At 53.5% G+C, this 17,460-nt stretch overlaps 1 protein-coding gene across 1 annotated transcript in view; it reads right to left on the bottom strand.

Annotated features, from left to right (window-relative positions):
* LOC136296091 (hydrocephalus-inducing protein homolog) overlaps positions 1-17,460 on the bottom strand; it is a 72,457-nt gene that overhangs the window by 23,704 nt on the left and 31,293 nt on the right. The window contains exons 19-36 of the mRNA XM_066194914.1: positions 17,291-17,434; positions 15,833-15,973; positions 15,027-15,343; positions 13,312-13,477; positions 12,730-12,828; positions 11,829-12,038; positions 10,408-10,536; positions 7,180-7,357; positions 6,454-6,674; positions 5,568-5,689; positions 4,481-4,617; positions 3,715-3,836; positions 3,436-3,627; positions 2,887-3,039; positions 1,577-1,816; positions 1,133-1,325; positions 513-680; positions 48-212 (exon numbers count right to left, since the gene is read on the bottom strand). Coding sequence (XP_066051011.1) covers positions 48-212; positions 513-680; positions 1,133-1,325; positions 1,577-1,816; positions 2,887-3,039; positions 3,436-3,627; positions 3,715-3,836; positions 4,481-4,617; positions 5,568-5,689; positions 6,454-6,674; positions 7,180-7,357; positions 10,408-10,536; positions 11,829-12,038; positions 12,730-12,828; positions 13,312-13,477; positions 15,027-15,343; positions 15,833-15,973; positions 17,291-17,434 — 3,097 coding nt within the window. The remainder of the gene's footprint in view (positions 1-47; positions 213-512; positions 681-1,132; positions 1,326-1,576; positions 1,817-2,886; positions 3,040-3,435; positions 3,628-3,714; positions 3,837-4,480; positions 4,618-5,567; positions 5,690-6,453; positions 6,675-7,179; positions 7,358-10,407; positions 10,537-11,828; positions 12,039-12,729; positions 12,829-13,311; positions 13,478-15,026; positions 15,344-15,832; positions 15,974-17,290; positions 17,435-17,460) is intronic.

Raw genomic sequence — 17,460 nt, 5'->3', positions numbered from 1 at the left:
TCTCAAGCACTGGCTCTGGGTCTGGCATTTCTCCTCACCAGCATTACCTTTGTTTTTGCTTTTCAGCTCCATGGCAGCCTCGGTGCAAAGCTCCCGGGCACGGAGCCCTGCCTGGCTGCCATCATTGGCAATGGCCTCTTTCACCACGGTGTCAAGGGACAAGGGAGCAGCGTCGTAATGGTGACACAGGGCCGCCGCTATCTCTGTCTTTCCTGAGAGAGAGAGGAGGACTGCTTGGTGACACGTGCACATGAGGCATTACAGGGACAGGCCCTCGAAAAATCTCCAACAAGATTTCAAAGTTAAAAGAACAGGGGGAAATCAAGTGTCCCTCCAGGGGAGGCCATGAGGGAGGCAGCTGGAGCGTGGTTACCAGCTCTGAATTCTAGAGCCAGGAGGATCATCTCCACCTCCTGTTCGGCTGAGGTCTTTGCCTTAAGCACCAAGGTCCACCAGGATGTATTTCTCCTGCTTGCCCCTCTCCCTGCAGCCCAGGGCTGCAGCTCACATACCTGCCAGGGGTGGCCCGTGGACAATGACAACAATCCCTTTGTCCTGCTGTGCTTCACACCTCTCTGAAGACTGGTCAATGCCCAGGTGGCGAATGACAGCTCGAGAGATAGGACTCCCAGTCGCTTTCACCGTGGCCTCAGGATAGAATGGGACAGCCCTGTGATGTGCTGCAGTGAAAAACCAGGAGAAAAGGTCAGCCTCCTGCCTACCTTTGATCCTCATCATCCTCCCAATCTGCTCAGATCCCGGAAAAGGAGACTTGGTGAAAGCAACATGAGCTTGTTCTTTTGTTGCTAGGAAAGTGCAAATATAAAAGAGCCAGTGATATTAGACCTGGTTCTACTGGCTGAAGAACTCATCCAATCCTAGTCTTTGTGAATATCCCGATTATTTCCCCAGTCTATGGCAGGCAGATAGGAGCTTGCTTTGGCTACACTCAGGGTTGGTAGAGGATGCCCCAGTCCTTCACCCAAGAGTTCCTCCACCAAGCTGGGGAACAGGCAGTTTTTAAAAGCATGGGCTTTCCCTGAAGGTGACAGAGTTCAGGGTATATGGGCTGGACTCCCTGCTGCGACCACAGTCAAAACAGACACTGCCAAACCCTCACTGTTTTCCTGACCTGGTTCTGTCTTGCCCATGGCCTCAGCCTCAGCCTCAGCCTCTGCCATGGCCTTGACCTCTTCCTGTTGTGCATTCAGCCTCTTCTGGGCTTCATAGTACTCCAGCAGCTCTGGGGGCAGCGTCTCGCCCACGGCACGGGGAGGCATTAAAAACTTCTTCTGGTACTCAGACCCCACTGCCGTCCGCAGGATCTGTGTGCGCAGGGAAGAGAAACCATCCGCAAGATTCCTTCTCTGGCCTTTCATCACACACGCTCAACAAACCCGTTTTCTGTCTCCTCTCTTCCTCCCAACAACACAAACTATTGAAGTCCTCCCACAGCATGTTAGCAGAGTTGGCTTTCCCTGGGGATTGCCTCCATCTCCCTGGCACAAGCCTGGGAATGCTGGAGTGCTGTGAAGCTTGGGCAGCATGTACATGGGGACCAGACCTGCCTTCTCACCTTCTCCTCCTCAAGGTACTGCTCATCAAAATCCAGGGAGTAAAACTCAATGGGGAAGTTGCATGGGTTCTTCACCACCACTGTGGCCTGCACTCCATCGCTGTCCACCAGCACCCATCCCATCTCTAGTGCTGGGGGGCTGAACTCCAGCCGTGGCTCCAGACCTTGTCCTGACAGGTGCAGCATTAAGCAATTGCTGCTCTCACAAATTTTAAGCTTCAGCTTATTCTTGTAAGACCTCTGAAAAGAGAAAAGTGAAGAAAACTCATCCATGAAGTCCCAGGTGACGGGACCCCAGATACAACGCTTTCTCCAAGGTCAGGGTGTTACCAGTCCCTCCAAGGTGAATGGAAACCACCAGGTATTTACTGACGCCAGGGACTACAGCGTCTGTAGTAGCCTGGGGCTGAGTAACTGGGAGGAATCCTGGTGTGCACTGTAACTGGGTATTTGGGTATCAGATGGATCTACAATGGACTGTCAGATGTTTTCACCTAGCCATGCAGGAGCGCAGTGCTCATGAGAAGGGCCCTCGGGGTTACAGTGTCCAGACACAGTCCTGGCACTGCTGCATCAGGCAAACGCCAGCTCCAGGAGAGAGGCAAATGAGCTCTCACCGGCTAGAAATAAGGATCATCTTCTCTGCTCAGTGTCTGGCTCTGGTCAAAGCCAGACACAAGATGGTTATGTCTCTGGAGCAATTAAAAGATCCCTGGGACTGCCTGCAGGCACAGAAGCACTTGTGTCCATACCGGTACAGGCCGTCAGTTTCCAAGACCCAGCGGCCACAGGAAAACTACTTTTGGGAACGCTCCATCCTTTAAGTTGAATCCCCAGCTGCATGGGAATGTGCAGGCAGGCCAGAGCCCCAGGGACTGCTGGAAGCACAGCACTACAGGTGACTGTCCTGCTGTGCCCAGGAAGGTGTCTGGTGGCTGTTTTGTGTGTCAGTTCTGCAGCAGGATGAGCCTAGACTGACCATTCCAGGATTATCCTCTGCAAGTGTGCAGCTGCTCTGCACCGAGTGTCGCAGCTGCAAATACAGCCGGGCAAGGGGGAGGCTGAGGGGAGTTGGGCACATCCCTCCCGTGTGCCGAGAGGCAGCCACAGAGCCCCGATGCTCTCTGTGCAAGCTCCCTGTGGGCATTTCAAAGCACATCTCACGGCAATGCTCTGTGGGGTGAACTGAGCCACGCTGAGTAGCTGAGTACGGGGCCTGCAGAAAGCTCCCTGCCAAGGCAGAGCTCAGAGCACACTCTCGGCACCAGGCCCTCCTTTCGGCCTCCTGGGCTGACACCTGCCAATCTCACCTCCTCCTTCGGTGTAAACCGGATTTTCAAGTCCTGCCAGCTTCCTGCATCAAGGGTTCCTTTGCAGGGCATCACTTCAAAGGGACAGGGCTCATCCTCCAGTGCCTGCTTCTTCTGAGGTAGGGCTGGTGGCCTGCGTTTGTGTTGATTGCTCTGGGCACAGAAACAAATCCTGTCAGGTCTCCTGGGTCTGCGAGGACAGAGCCTCAGTTCCTGCAGTGCTCTGAGACACTGATACGGTGCTGAGAGCACCCACAGCCAAAACAAGCGTGGCCCCCATAGCCTAGAGCTGGAGGGAAAACCTGTAGACAGGGCAGGCAGAGAGGGAACTAGAGTCCTCAGAGGAGGGCGAATGGGTGAAGGTGCTAGAAAAGCAAAGCATCAGCTAATGGAACAGGTCCAGGCAAACCAGCCTTGATCTGACCCTCAGAAGCTTCCTCAAACACGCTGTAGACCCAAGTGCTCAGGCAGCCACAGGAGTAGAAAGGGCAAGAGACACAAAGAAAACCCAACCAAGAAGTTACGTGTTCAATGTTGCCCGTGCTTTACCTCCATTACAGGCTGGATGGCAGTAATAAACCAAGTGCAGGGGACATGGAACCAGTTGTAGAGCCGGACTGTCTCAGTCTGGCACTGCCCAACGAGGGTATCCGAGAACTTCAGAGTGTTCTTTGAAAGTCTGAGTGACAGTTCAACGACAGCGGCATGGAGGCGGATGTGAGACGTGGGGCCTTTTTCTACCTGGAGAAGGACAGGGAATTCAGCGGAGGGTGCAGGTGACAGCTGCTGCGGTGCCCAGCCTGCTGCCTGCCCCAAGAGCTGTGGTACCTTGATGGGCAGCAGCACATCCACGTCACCCTGTGGGCGGCAAGCACTTTCAAAGCACACTTCAAATGTCACGGTGTGCCTGGGAGGCAGGTTCTCCATTTGGTCCAGGTCCACACTGAAACCTTGAACAGATGAAAACAAAGCAGCTGAGATACACAAGAGACATGAAATGTGTCACAAGCATGTTTAAGGCCCTACAGGTGTCCTGCCTGAGAGGTCTGGGAAAACGCCCCTGCCGTGCGGTGACCTGGACAAAAACGTAAAAGAGGGCACCGGTGAACAGCCCTCAGACACAGCGAGCCTCTGTGTGATGGAAGCACAGCCTTGCCTCAAGGCCTCTTTTGGAAGCCTCTTTTCATCCACCAGAGGATCTCACAGGCTGTTTCCTCAATAAAGGCTTAACACAAGTGCTGTGACAGTGTGAACTCCAAACAAAGCACTTCCAAAACACAGCAGACCCCACTGGTTCACAAAACAAGCCCACAGAGTGCCCAAAGAAACTTCATGCTGGTGGGAGCCAAGGGCAGAAGATGCTGAGAGGTGACCGGGCTGATGAGCCCATCTGGCCCCTGCACTGAAGCGTTAGGGCAGTCACAGGCAGGCCAGGTCCCTGGGCATGGCTGGCCAGGAGAATTGAGACTCTGAAGCTCCCAGCAGGGCCACTGAGAAGAAAAAGCTCAAAAACCTCCCCAAATTCAGTGGTTTAAGCTAATCTGTCTGAGACACCTTCTTCAAGCCCACAGGAAGTGTCTCCAGCACTGCTTACCTGTGTCCTGCAGGACAGACACATCCATCCGGAAGGACAAAAGCATCTCCCCAGGGTTGGTGATCTCCAGAGTGCGTCTCTCAGTGCAGCCCTTAAATACAGACCCCAGGTCCAGGACATACTCAAGCGGCTCAATGCTGGAAGAAGGAGTAAGGACAGTCCTTAAACCACAGCCTGGCTACAGCTTCAGTGGATGGAAGACACAAATAAAGGGGATAATTCTGTATTCATTGCTGTAAAAACTCAGCTCAAGCATACGAAACCCGAGGCCTGATCACCTGGCAATGACTTTGGGAAATCAGGAGGAGTGCAGGTCCTAGGTTTTATCAGCTACCCATGGTAGCTGAAACTAAAATTAGTTTAAAATGGACACTGGTCGCAGCTCCTCTGCCATGAAAAGCCAGTAGAGGTGAGTACACTGGGCCTCCACTGGTCTCAATGAAACTGCTTAGCCTCGTGTACAGCCTGAGCCTGAAATTGCCTCAGGGCCTAGAAGAAAGATTTGCCCGCACCGGAAATCTTCATTGTTCTGCAACCAGATCACATGATCTGTTCTGCAGAGCATCTTCCTCCTGAATGGAAGCCTCCTGTGCTTGTGCTGCATCATGATGGCGCAAAGGGAACAGACCAAGGAACCTAGATAAGCCCTGCCACCCCACCAGGATTCGAGCCATCTGAGTCTGCATTTTAAAGTGTTTGCTGACATGTGCAGTTCCCTTCTCCGTCTCGTGTGCTCTGTTAGCTGGAACCAAGACATCAGCTGGGAGTTGTCTCTTTTAGAGCTAGTCAGCAGGGACAGAAGTTATGCGGCCTGGAAGGGCTTGAAGGTCTGTGCTGGGTCCCCTCAGCTGCAGGGACAGAACCCCACACCTGTGGGGAGCTGAGCAGTCCAAAGCTCAGCGTGGTGCTGGGGAAGGGAGGACACTCCTCTGCTCAGATGTAGCCTGTCAGCCACCGGGACCAGACCCTTTCTGAAGTCCCCGGCTATTCCCCAGCTGTGCAGACACAAGGAGCTCTCAGGAGAAGGAGACATTGCTGGATGTTCCCCACGGGGCACCTGGAGATGGGGATGGGAATCCTTACTCACTTGATAAGACTCTGGAGCAGCTCCTTGTCAGGAAACCCGCTCTTCGGGAGATGGGATGAGAGCTTTTGCTGCACCTCCAAACCAGCCTTCTCTGCCATCTTTATCTGCGCCTGGGTGTCTGTCTGAGAAAAGGGAAGACAGTGGCTGCTTAGCAAAGGTCCTTCCCAAGGCCCAGCTTGCACCTGAGAAAGGATCCCACCCTGCTGCCGTTGAGAGGGGCTGTGGGGTCCTCCTGTCTGGCTGCTCAGTGTCCGTGACACCTCCTGCTCTTAGCCAGGACCTCATCTCCAGGGAAGTCACTCCCACATCTTTGCCTGCCCAGCCACTGTTGGCAAAGCTGATCTGGCCGGGCAGACAGACAAGCCAGGAACCTTCCAGAGCTCCAGATCCTTGCTTGCCCCCAGCCAGTACCAAGGCAGCTTGGACAAAAGCTGTCTTGAAAGGGAACCGGGAAAGCCTTGGAAGCCTTGTGTCTTGAAAGGCACAGCTTGGAAGCTGGTGCCTCGTGGAGATGAGCACGGCCAGCACAGTCCCAGGGCACAGTCAGGCACCTACTGTACAGGTCTGTAAATCTGACAGGGCTTGGGTTGGGACCAGCAAACTCCCCAGAAATGACCTGCATCTCCTTCAAAGCGCCATCAACTCCATCCTTTGAGCATGGCCTTCAGGATCTCTCCCTGGGGTAGCCAGGAAGCTGGTGCAACACCAGAAGAGACCATGACCAGAGTGGCAGCCCTAGGGGCAATGCTGAGGTGACACATGGCTGTAAAGTGGGCAGGGAGGTCCCAAATGCCATCAGGGCACCAGGAAGCTGCTGTGGGCTGCAAGGGGCTCAGGTGACACAGAGAGGGTGGCATGTGCCAAACTGGGCTGCAGCTGTTCTTACTGTATCGCCAGAGCCAAGCAAGCCGGGCTTCCGGTTCTCAGTCTTCGGATTCCGAGTCTTCGAGGTCTGAGTCTTTGAGGTCGGAGTCACTGGGGGCTGAGACTTCGAGGTCTTAGTCTTCGGGCTGTGAGTCTTCGTCACAACAACTGATTCTTTCCTTTGACTTTGTTGTTGCTGCTGTTTTACATGCCGTTCCAATGGCTCCTCATACTTTTCATTTCCTGAAGGAAGAAAACATCCACAAAGAGAAGTGTGAGCAAAGTGCCAATCCCATTAAAGCTGGGAAGTCCCTGCCTCCCAACACTGGTTCCTTCCAGAAAGAAATCCCTCAAGCCATCTATGGAAAGTGGATGCTGCTGCTCCTCTCTGCATCCTCACCCATCTTCCTCCCCACAGAGGAGCATCTCATCCCCTGCAATGTCACACAAATCCAAGCCTGCCAGAAGCCCTGCCAGCCTCTCTTAGAGCTTTCCCAAGCCTTTCAGTCTAGCCATCACCCTTCAGAACCCTGCCAGATGTGCTGGCAAGCTCTGCAGGATGGTTCCTGGGACAGAGCCCACATGGGATCCTTGCTCAAGACTCATGAAGCAACCAGAGAGCTTGAGTTGGTCTGGGAGTCCTGCAACCCTCCAGGCTTGCTGGAGGTGGGCACGAGCTGCCCCGTGGGCATATGGTAGGGAACAAAACCAGAGGGGCCCCTCCTGGAGGCAGACAGGCAGTGCCCACCTTTGATGTTCCAGGGCAGGTTCACACTAAACACGGGAAAGGATGCTTCTCCTTTCAGACGGATACTTTCTGGCTCCAGGTCACCCACTTTGAGGTGGTAAGTCCTGCTGAAAGCTCCTGGTAATCCTGGCACGTAAGAAAAATTCAGCTCTTGCGTCTCGCCTGGTGCAATGGAGCCCTGCAGGGACAGAAGAGAGAGGGAATGCATCAGAGTTTGATGGGGAATGGTTCAGGGGACAGACAGGCTGAGAAGACAGGTTCTCATCTAGAAGAAGCCATCAAACCACACCACCATCATGATAAATACATTACAGTGTTGGCTTTTGCAACTGTTAGAGTAAACACTATATGTTTTATAATGTTGACTTTTGTAAAAGAAGTTTTGCTAAAGTTTAGAGTTCTTTTAATTCAATTCTTTTGTTGTGATACCAATGCTGGTGAAGAATTGTTGTAATATTAACATTTAGCCAATGAAGGAATTGAAGCCTGTTGAATGTGTCAAAAAGTAACAAAGGACCAGGACTAGGACAACCGCATATGCTCCAAAAAGGCCGGACGGAGAAGGAACTCTGTTAAAACGTTGGAATACAAAGAACTGCTTGTAAATACGCATTGGGCTGATGCAATACCCCGGCCATACAAGGGGTGTTGTGTTGACTGGTGTGTGCCTCTGGCTGCAGCTAGTGTGGCTAAGCAGGCAGTGCTGTTCCTTCTGCTTAGCAGGCAGTGCTGTTCCTTCTGCTTTATTGACTTTGTCTCCTATTGTCTCACACTAAATTTTCTTGAAATTTTAACTGATGAGTGGGCTTTGCTTCTCACACCTCCTACCTTCCTTGTGCCCAAAAGATCGAGCCACTGACCCGGGGGTGCAGTGTGTCCTCCCAAGAGCTCATCTGCCTGCAGCCCCAGCACAGCCTGATGTGATGTGAGCACAGCTCTGCTGCTCATGGGGTTCGCCCTCTGCCAGCAAGAGCCCGCCTCAACAAGAAAAGGCTTTTTTGGCTATGGAAGAGAAGTCCCCGCACTCAGCAGGGCCAGCAGCTCCTCCCATCCCTTGTAGGACAGGCATGAAGAAATGGGAAAGCAAATCGGCTCCCTCTTCCCACTGCAAGGAGGGACAAAGGCAGGAGTGCTGCTTCGGCTCAAAGACACCCAGGCAGGACTGAGAAGCTTGGACAAATGGTGGGATGACGCTGCAAATTTTTCTCATCGCTCCTCCAGCCCCGCTGCTCCCCGGCCCCCTCACTGCCCCACAAAGCCTCTGCACAGCACAAAGCTGCAGGAGGCAGGGACCAGCAGGCCTACTGAAGGGCTATGTAAGTGGTTCTTAGCCCTGGCAGTGGGGAGGCAGGGCAAAGGACAATGTCCTGTGTGATCACACAGCCTGGGTAAGGCGACCCTCAGAAACGCTCCAGCGCCAGCAGCCTGAGATCTCAGCCGTCGGGGTCCCCAGAGTGACTGTGAGGTGCGGTGGTGTGGTTTTTATCATGAGTTTTAATGTAAGATAGTTGTTCTTTGTACCCTGGTTCAGTGCCGTTGTATTTTTAGGTCCTTTTTGTTACAAATTGTAAGCTTCTCCCTCAGCCTGCCCCACATACAACCCCTGTTTGGTTCACCTTTCCCGCCTTGGTTACCTGTCCACCATTCGTCGGGAAACCCTCCCACCCTGCCAGTCACCCAGGGCCTGTCCCCCGGGTCCAGAAGCTTCGAAGGGAGATCTCTGGCGACTGGCTGGATTGGAAGCTTTCCCCTCCTTCCTTCGGATCATTGGTATTTAATGTTAATGCTTGTTACGTCAGTAGACACTCCCCAGTTATACCCCACTGGTTGCATGTGTAGCCACCCTGAGTTTCCAGCCACTGTATAAAACCCTCTCCCTCCTGAGATTCAGGGTCTCCCTGAAGCACCGGTCGCAGGCTGAGGGCTCCCTCCTTCCTACCAATAAACCCAAGTTGCAGTCAGGCCTCTTGAGAGTCCCGTCTTTCTTCCTCCGCATTCCCAACGTGGCAGGGCAGGTCGGCAGCCAAGATCCCACATTTCTATAGATCGTGTGGAGGCGTGTCGGGGCTAGCCGGCCGTGGGAGGACACGCACCGCCGCAGTGGGGAACCAATTCCATTTTTATTTGTGCCTCACCGTATGTTATAAATCCATTTTCTGACACGGGGTGAAAAATTACTACAGGGGCTGCAGTCGCGTTGGGAGCCTTAACACACTCCAGGCGTGGAGGAGGTTGCAAGGAGAAGATGCAGGCAGGCCCCGTCTCGGGGGGGCTGCAAGCGACCTCTCCCTTGGGGGAGGGCAGACCGCGAAGCCCGGGGAAACTTTGCCCGTCTGACTAAGTCTTCCCAAAAGGGCTGAATTACGGGAGGAATCTCGGCGCACAAAAGCAGTTAACGCTGCCAATTTCCCCCCGCCATTTTTGGTTGTGGTCGTGCCGGGAGCACCTGGAGGGCCCGGCTCCCTGCAGAGCCGCTCCTTCCCCGCCTGCCTACCCCGCTGTCGCCGCTTCCCCGCCGGCCACGGCCCCGCAGCGCTCCGCCGTTGCCCCGCGGGAGCAGCCGCCGCGCCGGCCGTGCCCAGCCGCAGCTGCGGAGCCCGGACGCCGCAGCCCGCGGGACCGCCGCGCCTGCCGCGGGCGCGGAGCGCGCCCAGCCCGCCGCGGCAGCACGCTCGGGGCGCTGGCCGCACACGGGCTCCTGCTCCAGCCGCCGAGCAGGACGCCGACACAGCGCCCCAGGCTTCCAGCGGTACCGCTCTGTCCCTGGCTTCTGTTACTCCCTCTGTTTCCCATTGTCTCTCTCTGCTCTCTTTTCTGTCCCCTTCTGGTCGGGGCCGTACCCTTTCTTTACCAATTTCCAGATGTAATATTTGCTGCGTTTGTGCCTTATTTTCGCCCGAGAAATCTATCAAAAAGAATTCTCCTCTGCTCCCCTTACAGCGGGACGGGACAGTGACCAACACACTTGTGCCTTCCGCCGCTGTCTGCCGTGAGACAGCAGAGCCACCCGCCAGCCAAGGCCGTGGGGGAGTCTATCAGGACAGCACTTGTCTGACCTTCTCTGCTCCCAGCAGAAATCGCTCACACCCTTCTCTCTCTCATGGCTGGGTTTGGGGTATTCCCCTCTGACTTTTTTGTCCCTTTCCCCCCCCGCCCCCTCTTTTTTCCCTTTAACGCTCTCCTGGGCCACCCGACACAGGGCTGGGGTGAGTCACTTGTGCTACTTACTGCGGTGGGCTTGACCAGAAACACACCAGGCAGATCCTGGTCTGCAGTGCTAGGGTTTAGCACCCAGTTGAATTCCATATTGCAGGTGTTCTCCAGGGTGACCGTGGTGTGATGAATTTCATTAAACATCTGGAGAGAAAGCACAGGAGCAGGAAGTTACAGACCCAGGCCTGCGGCTGGGAATTTCCTTCCTCTCTCCCGGGGTTGAAAGCAGACTTGGGAGCAGGGACCAGGGAGGAGATACGGGCCCTTGGGAAGCTGGGCAAGCCCCAGGCACAGGGCACCCGCACAGGACCAGGGAGCTCTGGCAGCACACAGACATGTGGTGACGACCACGTGAGGGCCAGTAATAAATGAACCAGGGGACACAGGCCCTCTGTGCTCTCAGGGGTCACCAGCTGCCAGGAGAAACAAAGGAGGTGGCACTGAGGTGCGTGAGATGAATCCAAGAGTTAGGAGGTTAAAGAAAGGAAGTTGTTGGTTCTTGCGTGTTGTTGTTTGGATTGTTTGGATTTGTTCAGGTCCTGTTGTTGGGTGTTGCTGTGAGCTGGGAGAGGGGCAGGGTTGAAGACCTGACTGAAAGGCAGTAGGATGAGAGGGGAGGGGACAGAAGAGTTGGCGGTCAGAGAGAATGGAAGTTCCCGAGTACCATCCGATGGGAAGGAGGACAGGGACCACCCTGGCCGGGTAAAAAAGGGATAAAAGAAGCCGTTTTGGTGAAAGGGGTGTGTGTGCTGGGCTCCCGGCTCTCGGGGAGGGAGACACACCCGGCTCAGCTGAATTGTTACTAATGAACAGTTTTCTTTTGCTTCGATGATCTTGTCCCCATTGAATTGTATCTAAAAGTCAGTGCATTTCTAAGACAGGCATTCCAGAAGAAAAGGCACCTGCACGCAAGTATTGGCAAGCAACAAACATGCAACAAGGAAGTCACACAGGGCAACACAGACAGGGCCAGCAGCTGAAAATATCTGTGGGCTTTCAACTGAAAGAGAGTGAAGTGGGGATTCTTCTGGGACAGTCTCTGCAACTGTAGTGACTGGAAGCCCAAATTCTTCCCCTGATTATTGTGTGGGTTAAGCAAGAGCTTTATACAAGAGCATCTCCTTGGAGGTCAGGCTTTGGGAATGGATCAGCAGAGGGATGTCTCAGGGACATGTCCCTCAGAGCATCCCCACTGGGACCCTGCCTGCCCCAGGAGGCAGTGTTTCTCAGGGTACCTTTCTCAACATTTTGGGGAGGCTTGGAGATGACCATTTGAAGCCAGCTTGGATGCCAGATTTGTCCCTCAAAGGTTGTACTTCCAAGCCGCAGGCCAACAAAGGGGCTGGGAAGGGGAGGGAGGCCTGGACTGAGGCGGGCAGGAACCCGCTGGCCGTGGTTGCAGGGCAGGGAGCTGTGCCAGGGGACATGTGGGGTACCTGTAAGCCGCAGTCAACCTCCCGGGAGCTCAGCAAGTAGCTGACACGTGAGGCCTCCCCGGTCAGCTTCACCTTGTAGGTGGGGCCTCCCTCCACGTGGCACAGCGCCGTGACACGAGCGATGGTGTCGAGAAGGCCAGAGAAGGTGAAGGAGGCCTGCTGTGTCTCTCCTGGCTGCAGCACACCCGACACCGGCAGGATACTGAAAACCTGGATGGAGGACAGGAGAGATTGAGGTGTTGAGCATGGAAATGGATGCAGAAGAGCTTCTTGGAGCAAAGTGCAGCTGTAGCCAGAGGGGGCTGTTCCTCAAATACAGCCAGAATCATCCTAATCTCATCTTGTATCCATGCCAGTGACCAGTGGAGGTAACACCATGGGGAAAATCTTCTCCCATACTCGCAGATCAATGCATTAATTAATACACTACATTAAAGTGAACTGGGATGTGTCCTGGCAGTAGAAATTCTCTCTGATGCACAACTTGCCCTTAAAAAGCATTTCTTACTGCTTTTAGAAAAGGAGGCGACTCAGAGCCAGAGCTCTTGGAGCTCAGGGAAGGATTCCAGCCCAGCTCATCTGACTCCTGAGGTTTTCCCCACCCCGCTCTGATTTCTATGCTGCTTTCTCAACGTGCTCCAGCAAAAATTTCCTATGGACCACCTGATGAGGTCCAAGGGGAGCAATGCCCTCCATAGGTGCTGCACAGCGTCCTTGGGCAGCCCTACAACATGTCCTGCACAGCCTCTCTAACAACCAGTTGCTTCAGCAGCACTTTGCGATGGGTCCGGAGGGATGTGAGGCCCCGCTGTGGGCAATGCTGATGGCCACCAGTGGGACTGGGAGCTACAGCCCTGCTTGCCACACTGGAAAAGTGGGAGTGAGACAGATTCCTTCTTACCTTCTCAGTTTCGAGGGGAGTGTACCCTAAGTCCATGAAAAAGGTGACTCCCTCCAACCCTGGTGGGACGTAATACTTCTCCCAAGTACGTGGTGGCACCTGAAAAACAAGCCATTTTCTATGCTAGGAAGAAGAGACAGCCACTTTGCAAAGTCTCATTTTGTAAGACAGCTTCAGAGCCACCACTGCGATACCAGCTCTTGGGTGAAAAGAGAGATCTGGGAAGAGGTCGTCTGGCTGGCTTGGGAAGAGGGTACATGGAGATCAGGACTCATCACAGCTTGCTCTGGGAAGGAAGCTGGAGGTCTTATCATCATGATGCAGACAAAAGCCTCATCTTACATTGTGAAGAAAACAAGGCAAAAAACCCACACTCAACACAGCATCTGAGCAGGTTTCTCCAAGGAAAACTCTCCTGTTTCTCCCTCCCACACACCCCATGTCCAGCCACCGGCCCTGCTGCCCAGCCTGCTCTCAGGGCACAGGACAGCAGGGCGGCAAAAAGGGAGGTCAGCACGAGCAGGACTTGTTGGTGGCAAGCTAGGGAGGTAACGCAAGCAGTAGGTGTACAAGAAAATCTACCTCTGCTCCTGAAGATTGGCCAAGATCCCGTGATTCTTCCAGGGCTGTGGCTGGCTCCTCCGCTTTTCTAATCCTGAAGCGTCTCCACTGAGTTGCCGGCTTATCCAAACGGAATGACACCATCGTCGGTGGTTTGGGTTGGAATTTAGGTGGGCAAAGCTCATGTCTGGAAAAGAACATAACTATGACCAGGGACCTGCAGTGGGAGGAAAGGACACCTGCACCAGTAGCTCCTGCTCAGGATGCAGCCCCTGGGTGGGTGCTGGTGCGTTGAACTGAGAAATGGTTTGATCCAGCCCTTCCCAATCCAGGCTGGAGCAGGTCCCATCTAAAGGTGGCCCAGGGCTGACACTGAGGTAGCAGTGGTGCAGGCAGCTGCAACTGCTCGCAGTGAGGAACTACAGAGGACACGGATTCACACCTCGTGGGGATGCAAAAAAACACAGTGGGAGAGGAAAAGACAGGGAAGGCAAGAAAAAGGGGAGATTTGAGGCACCAAGGGGCAGACGCAGCCAGTGATGAGCCGGCACAGCCCCCCCAGCGCCCAACGCCAGAAACTCTGCGGCTTTACCAGGTATTTATCAGGAATGTTGCCCTGAGAGTGTTGGGGAGGTTGGCTGACATTTTCCAGCACTCCCGGGTGACTCAGGTCACATTCCCCATTTTAAATTGAAGCAGGTGCTCAGGGTAACTCTGCTTGTGTTTCTAATGCCACGTGAGGGACAAAGTTGTGCCGTGCCTGCCTGTCACCCTGCTGAGATACAAGTGCTTCCCACACAGTCAAACACAACCTGGATGCTCCATTCCCAGACAGGCATTCAGTGCCTGCTCCCCAAAGAAAAACTGTCTTTAGCTTTGTAGCTTGTTATCTGAGGCTGGGTTTCATTTCTGCATGAGGCGCTCTCTCATCATAACCCCCAAGAGATCCCTAATCATCTGTTCCACTCTCTTTAGTTTTAATGAATGGTTTGAGGCAACTTCCCAGGACCATGGTGCCCAGACAATGTTTTTCACTCTAAAGTAGTGGAGCGAGAGGCAGGGATAGGAGATGATGTGATGAACAAGTCCTGCTGTCAAGCAGTACAGAACCTATAAGGGACATGTTGCAGTGGGGAAAAGTCAAAGTGAGTAACAAGTGTCACAAAAAGAGGGTCGTGAGGAATCCAAGGTGTCCACTGAAAGCTGACCCCTGGGAAAGAATTTGTCCTGGCACTAAAGGAGTTGTCTCAGAAAAGAAGGAAAGGGAAGGTAACAAGAGGTTCAGCATCAGCCCAGTTGCTAAGTAGCTCTTTCTCTGGTGTTGGGACTTTCTGGGCGTCCTCCAGCACAGCGCAAGGGAGGAAGGCAAGGAGCAGAGAGCAGCTCCTGCAGAGAGGACCCATCCCAAAGCAAGGGGGCCAAAAGGGCCTCCAGCAGCACTGTGGCAGCTGGGACTAGGAGCCCTTCAGCAGGGTGGACAGTGCCTCAGGCCACGGAGGTCTGAGAAAGCAGCCTTTGCCCTAGCTTTCCTTCCCAGGGGAAACCACAAGGAGCACCAAATTGGTGGCAAAGCTATTCCCTGAGCATCCAGCCTGACCGCAGCCGGTCAGTGTTATTTGCACAAGGACAAGGCAGAAGCAGTTTGTCAGCTCCTAGGCAAACAGCTTTGTTCTTTGCAAAGTACTAACAGGACACCAGGAAGAAGAGCTTCAAGGACAGGGCAAAGGTGCACATACCTCAACTTCTTCACATGGTCGTCCATCTGGAATGACCAGTGGTACTTGACGGGAAGTGGGCTGCAGTTGGTCATCTCCAGAGAACGCTCCTGTTTCGTGCCAGCCACGATGCAGCCAAATTCCAGGGTGCTGGGCTGGATTTGGAGATTTGGGAAGTGGGCTTCCCCGCAAAGGGTGATACGCTCCACATAAGGATGGCCCCTGACCATTTCTATCTTCAGGATCTTCATTGTTTTCCAGCTATTAAAATCCCGTCCATAAGCTGGGTCGAATGCGATGTAGAGGTGACAGGTCTGCCCTACGTCCACTGTCACAGGCTGCAAGCAGATGAACAGTAATTAGTCACCTGTGGGATGACATCCCAAGGTCTGACAGCATGAACCAGTAAATGCTCCAAGTGTGACACCAGCATGGGCTTCTCAGTTCATCGTTCATTTCTTTACAGCAAGGGTCTGACTGCGGGCACCACACTCGAGTCCAGGATTCCCTCAGGCTCACGTTTCTGTGCTCAGCAGCAATACAAGGGGTGGCTGCTGGAGAGCTGGGATGCTTTCCAGGAGACACCTTCACTGCATGGCTTGCCCAGACCTAGTTGCCTGCTCCCTTCTCCTTGTGCCTGAGAGCCAGGGTGGATCTTCTCAACTCAGATAAGTTTTTGATTCCTTCAGCAGCTCTGCTGATGCACTTCAGGCCATCCCACTGCTGACGCTACAGATTAAACTTCTTGACTTAAGGACGTCCCAACAGAAGTGCATCACCGCGTCCCTCCTCTTCAAACCCCACTGCAGGAGTCTGGGGCTGCTCACCTGGCCATGTGGGAGTGGCTGCTGGTCCTCACTGCAGACCTGAAACGGCTGCTCCAAGTAGAGCATAAGGTCGAGTGGCAGCCGGCAGGTGTTCTTTATAGCCAAAGGCTGGTACTGCAGAGTCAGGACATCACTGGGTTTCTACACAAACAGGAGACAAGGAAAAACAACCTCAGCTAGCCACAGACCTGCTTCTGCTGCATCTCGCAGTTTTCAGTCCCAGAAGTGCACACATTTCTATTTACCCTTTTTATTTGTTTCTACACTTCCAGGAGATTTTTCTTTACAGCAGATGCTTTTCATGTTTAGAAACCACAGCACCCTCTGGGGGACAGGGAAACACTCCCAGGTACAGATGAGCAAATGGGGCCCTGAGAGGAGGCAGCTGCTTGAACAAGATCTACAGCAGAAAGTGATTCCAGACCATTTGTCTCCAGTTTTGTCTCTCTGTTGTGCAGAGCAGCACTAGATGATCTTCACTCACATACAGCCATTTCTTACAACCTGACTGGCTCATAAAGCAGCTTGTCTGCAGGATGCGTCCTGCAGTCCCTGCTACAGGGACAAGGTGTCTGTGGTCTCAAAGCTATGATCAGCCTAGGCTCTTCCTTCCTTGTCTGCATTCTGCTGGGCTTCCTGCATGGTTTAGTGAAACCAGGGAGTTTGGGAAACTAGTTCTGCATGTACTGGTATCAAATAGGTGCCATAGTATGCAATAAATCAGTTTGCGTGTGTGGCGTCAAGCAGAACCCAGGCAGAATCAGGGAGAGCTGAAAAGCTTCTAATTACATCGGAACTGCCTGTTCCAGGGATTCTGTACTTGAGTGGAAACCTGGGAACCAGAGGAGAGGCCTGAAACTACAGAAACCAAGTCATGAAACATCTTCTCTTTTTCAGACAACTTACTGAGAGGGAAGCATGATGCTGGAGTTGGGATCCCGAGACTAAAGGGTACCTGCTCTGCCTCAGTGTTATCATCACTGCAGCTGCAGGGTGTCTGGGGGTGCTTTGAAGCAGGTGAGGCTTAGGGAAATGCACAGAGCTATACCATATAGCTATACCATACAGCATTCATGCCAACAGCAGAGAAGGCAAAGAGACACAGGAGATGCTGGGTTTTTCCTTGTCAGTCTGAGGAATTCACAGGAATCTCCATTTTTTCCCTGCTTTCCTACAGCATCGGTGTACAGACATCACCGTGCCCTGAAGGATCCTCAGAAACCTCCCTTTACCGTGAGCAGGGAAACTGGCATTTCTCTGGAGGTGGCCACGATCCCCCTTGGCAGTGCAGCTGTAACTGCAGTTTTACTTTGGGGACGTTAAATACCAGTCTCATCTCTAAAAGCATCTCCCCTCACTTTACAAAGTGCCTCAGGAAGGGTAAAGAGGGGCTTTTACACAAGCACACCCCGCCCTCAGCTACGCTGTTCAATGCCAGGATGCAATCCAGACACTTACCTTCTCCACCCGGAAAGAGAATTCTCTGGCTGATATATTTATAGTGGGATCAATAAACTCGCAGGTAATGGTTGCTTCTATTATCTTCTTCATCGAGCCGCCTGTCCCAATGACAGCTTCGCAGATGGCGTAATTCTGCACCACCTGCATGCAAGAGTCACTTGTCACCA

This window comes from Chamaea fasciata, unplaced genomic scaffold (assembly GCF_029207755.1).
Source record: "Chamaea fasciata isolate MVZ Bird 193981 ecotype frontalis unplaced genomic scaffold, bChaFas1.0.hap1 SCAF_12, whole genome shotgun sequence".
Classification (NCBI taxonomy): domain Eukaryota; kingdom Metazoa; phylum Chordata; class Aves; order Passeriformes; family Sylviidae; genus Chamaea; species Chamaea fasciata.
This window is presented reverse-complemented; position numbering and strand designations above follow the sequence as displayed.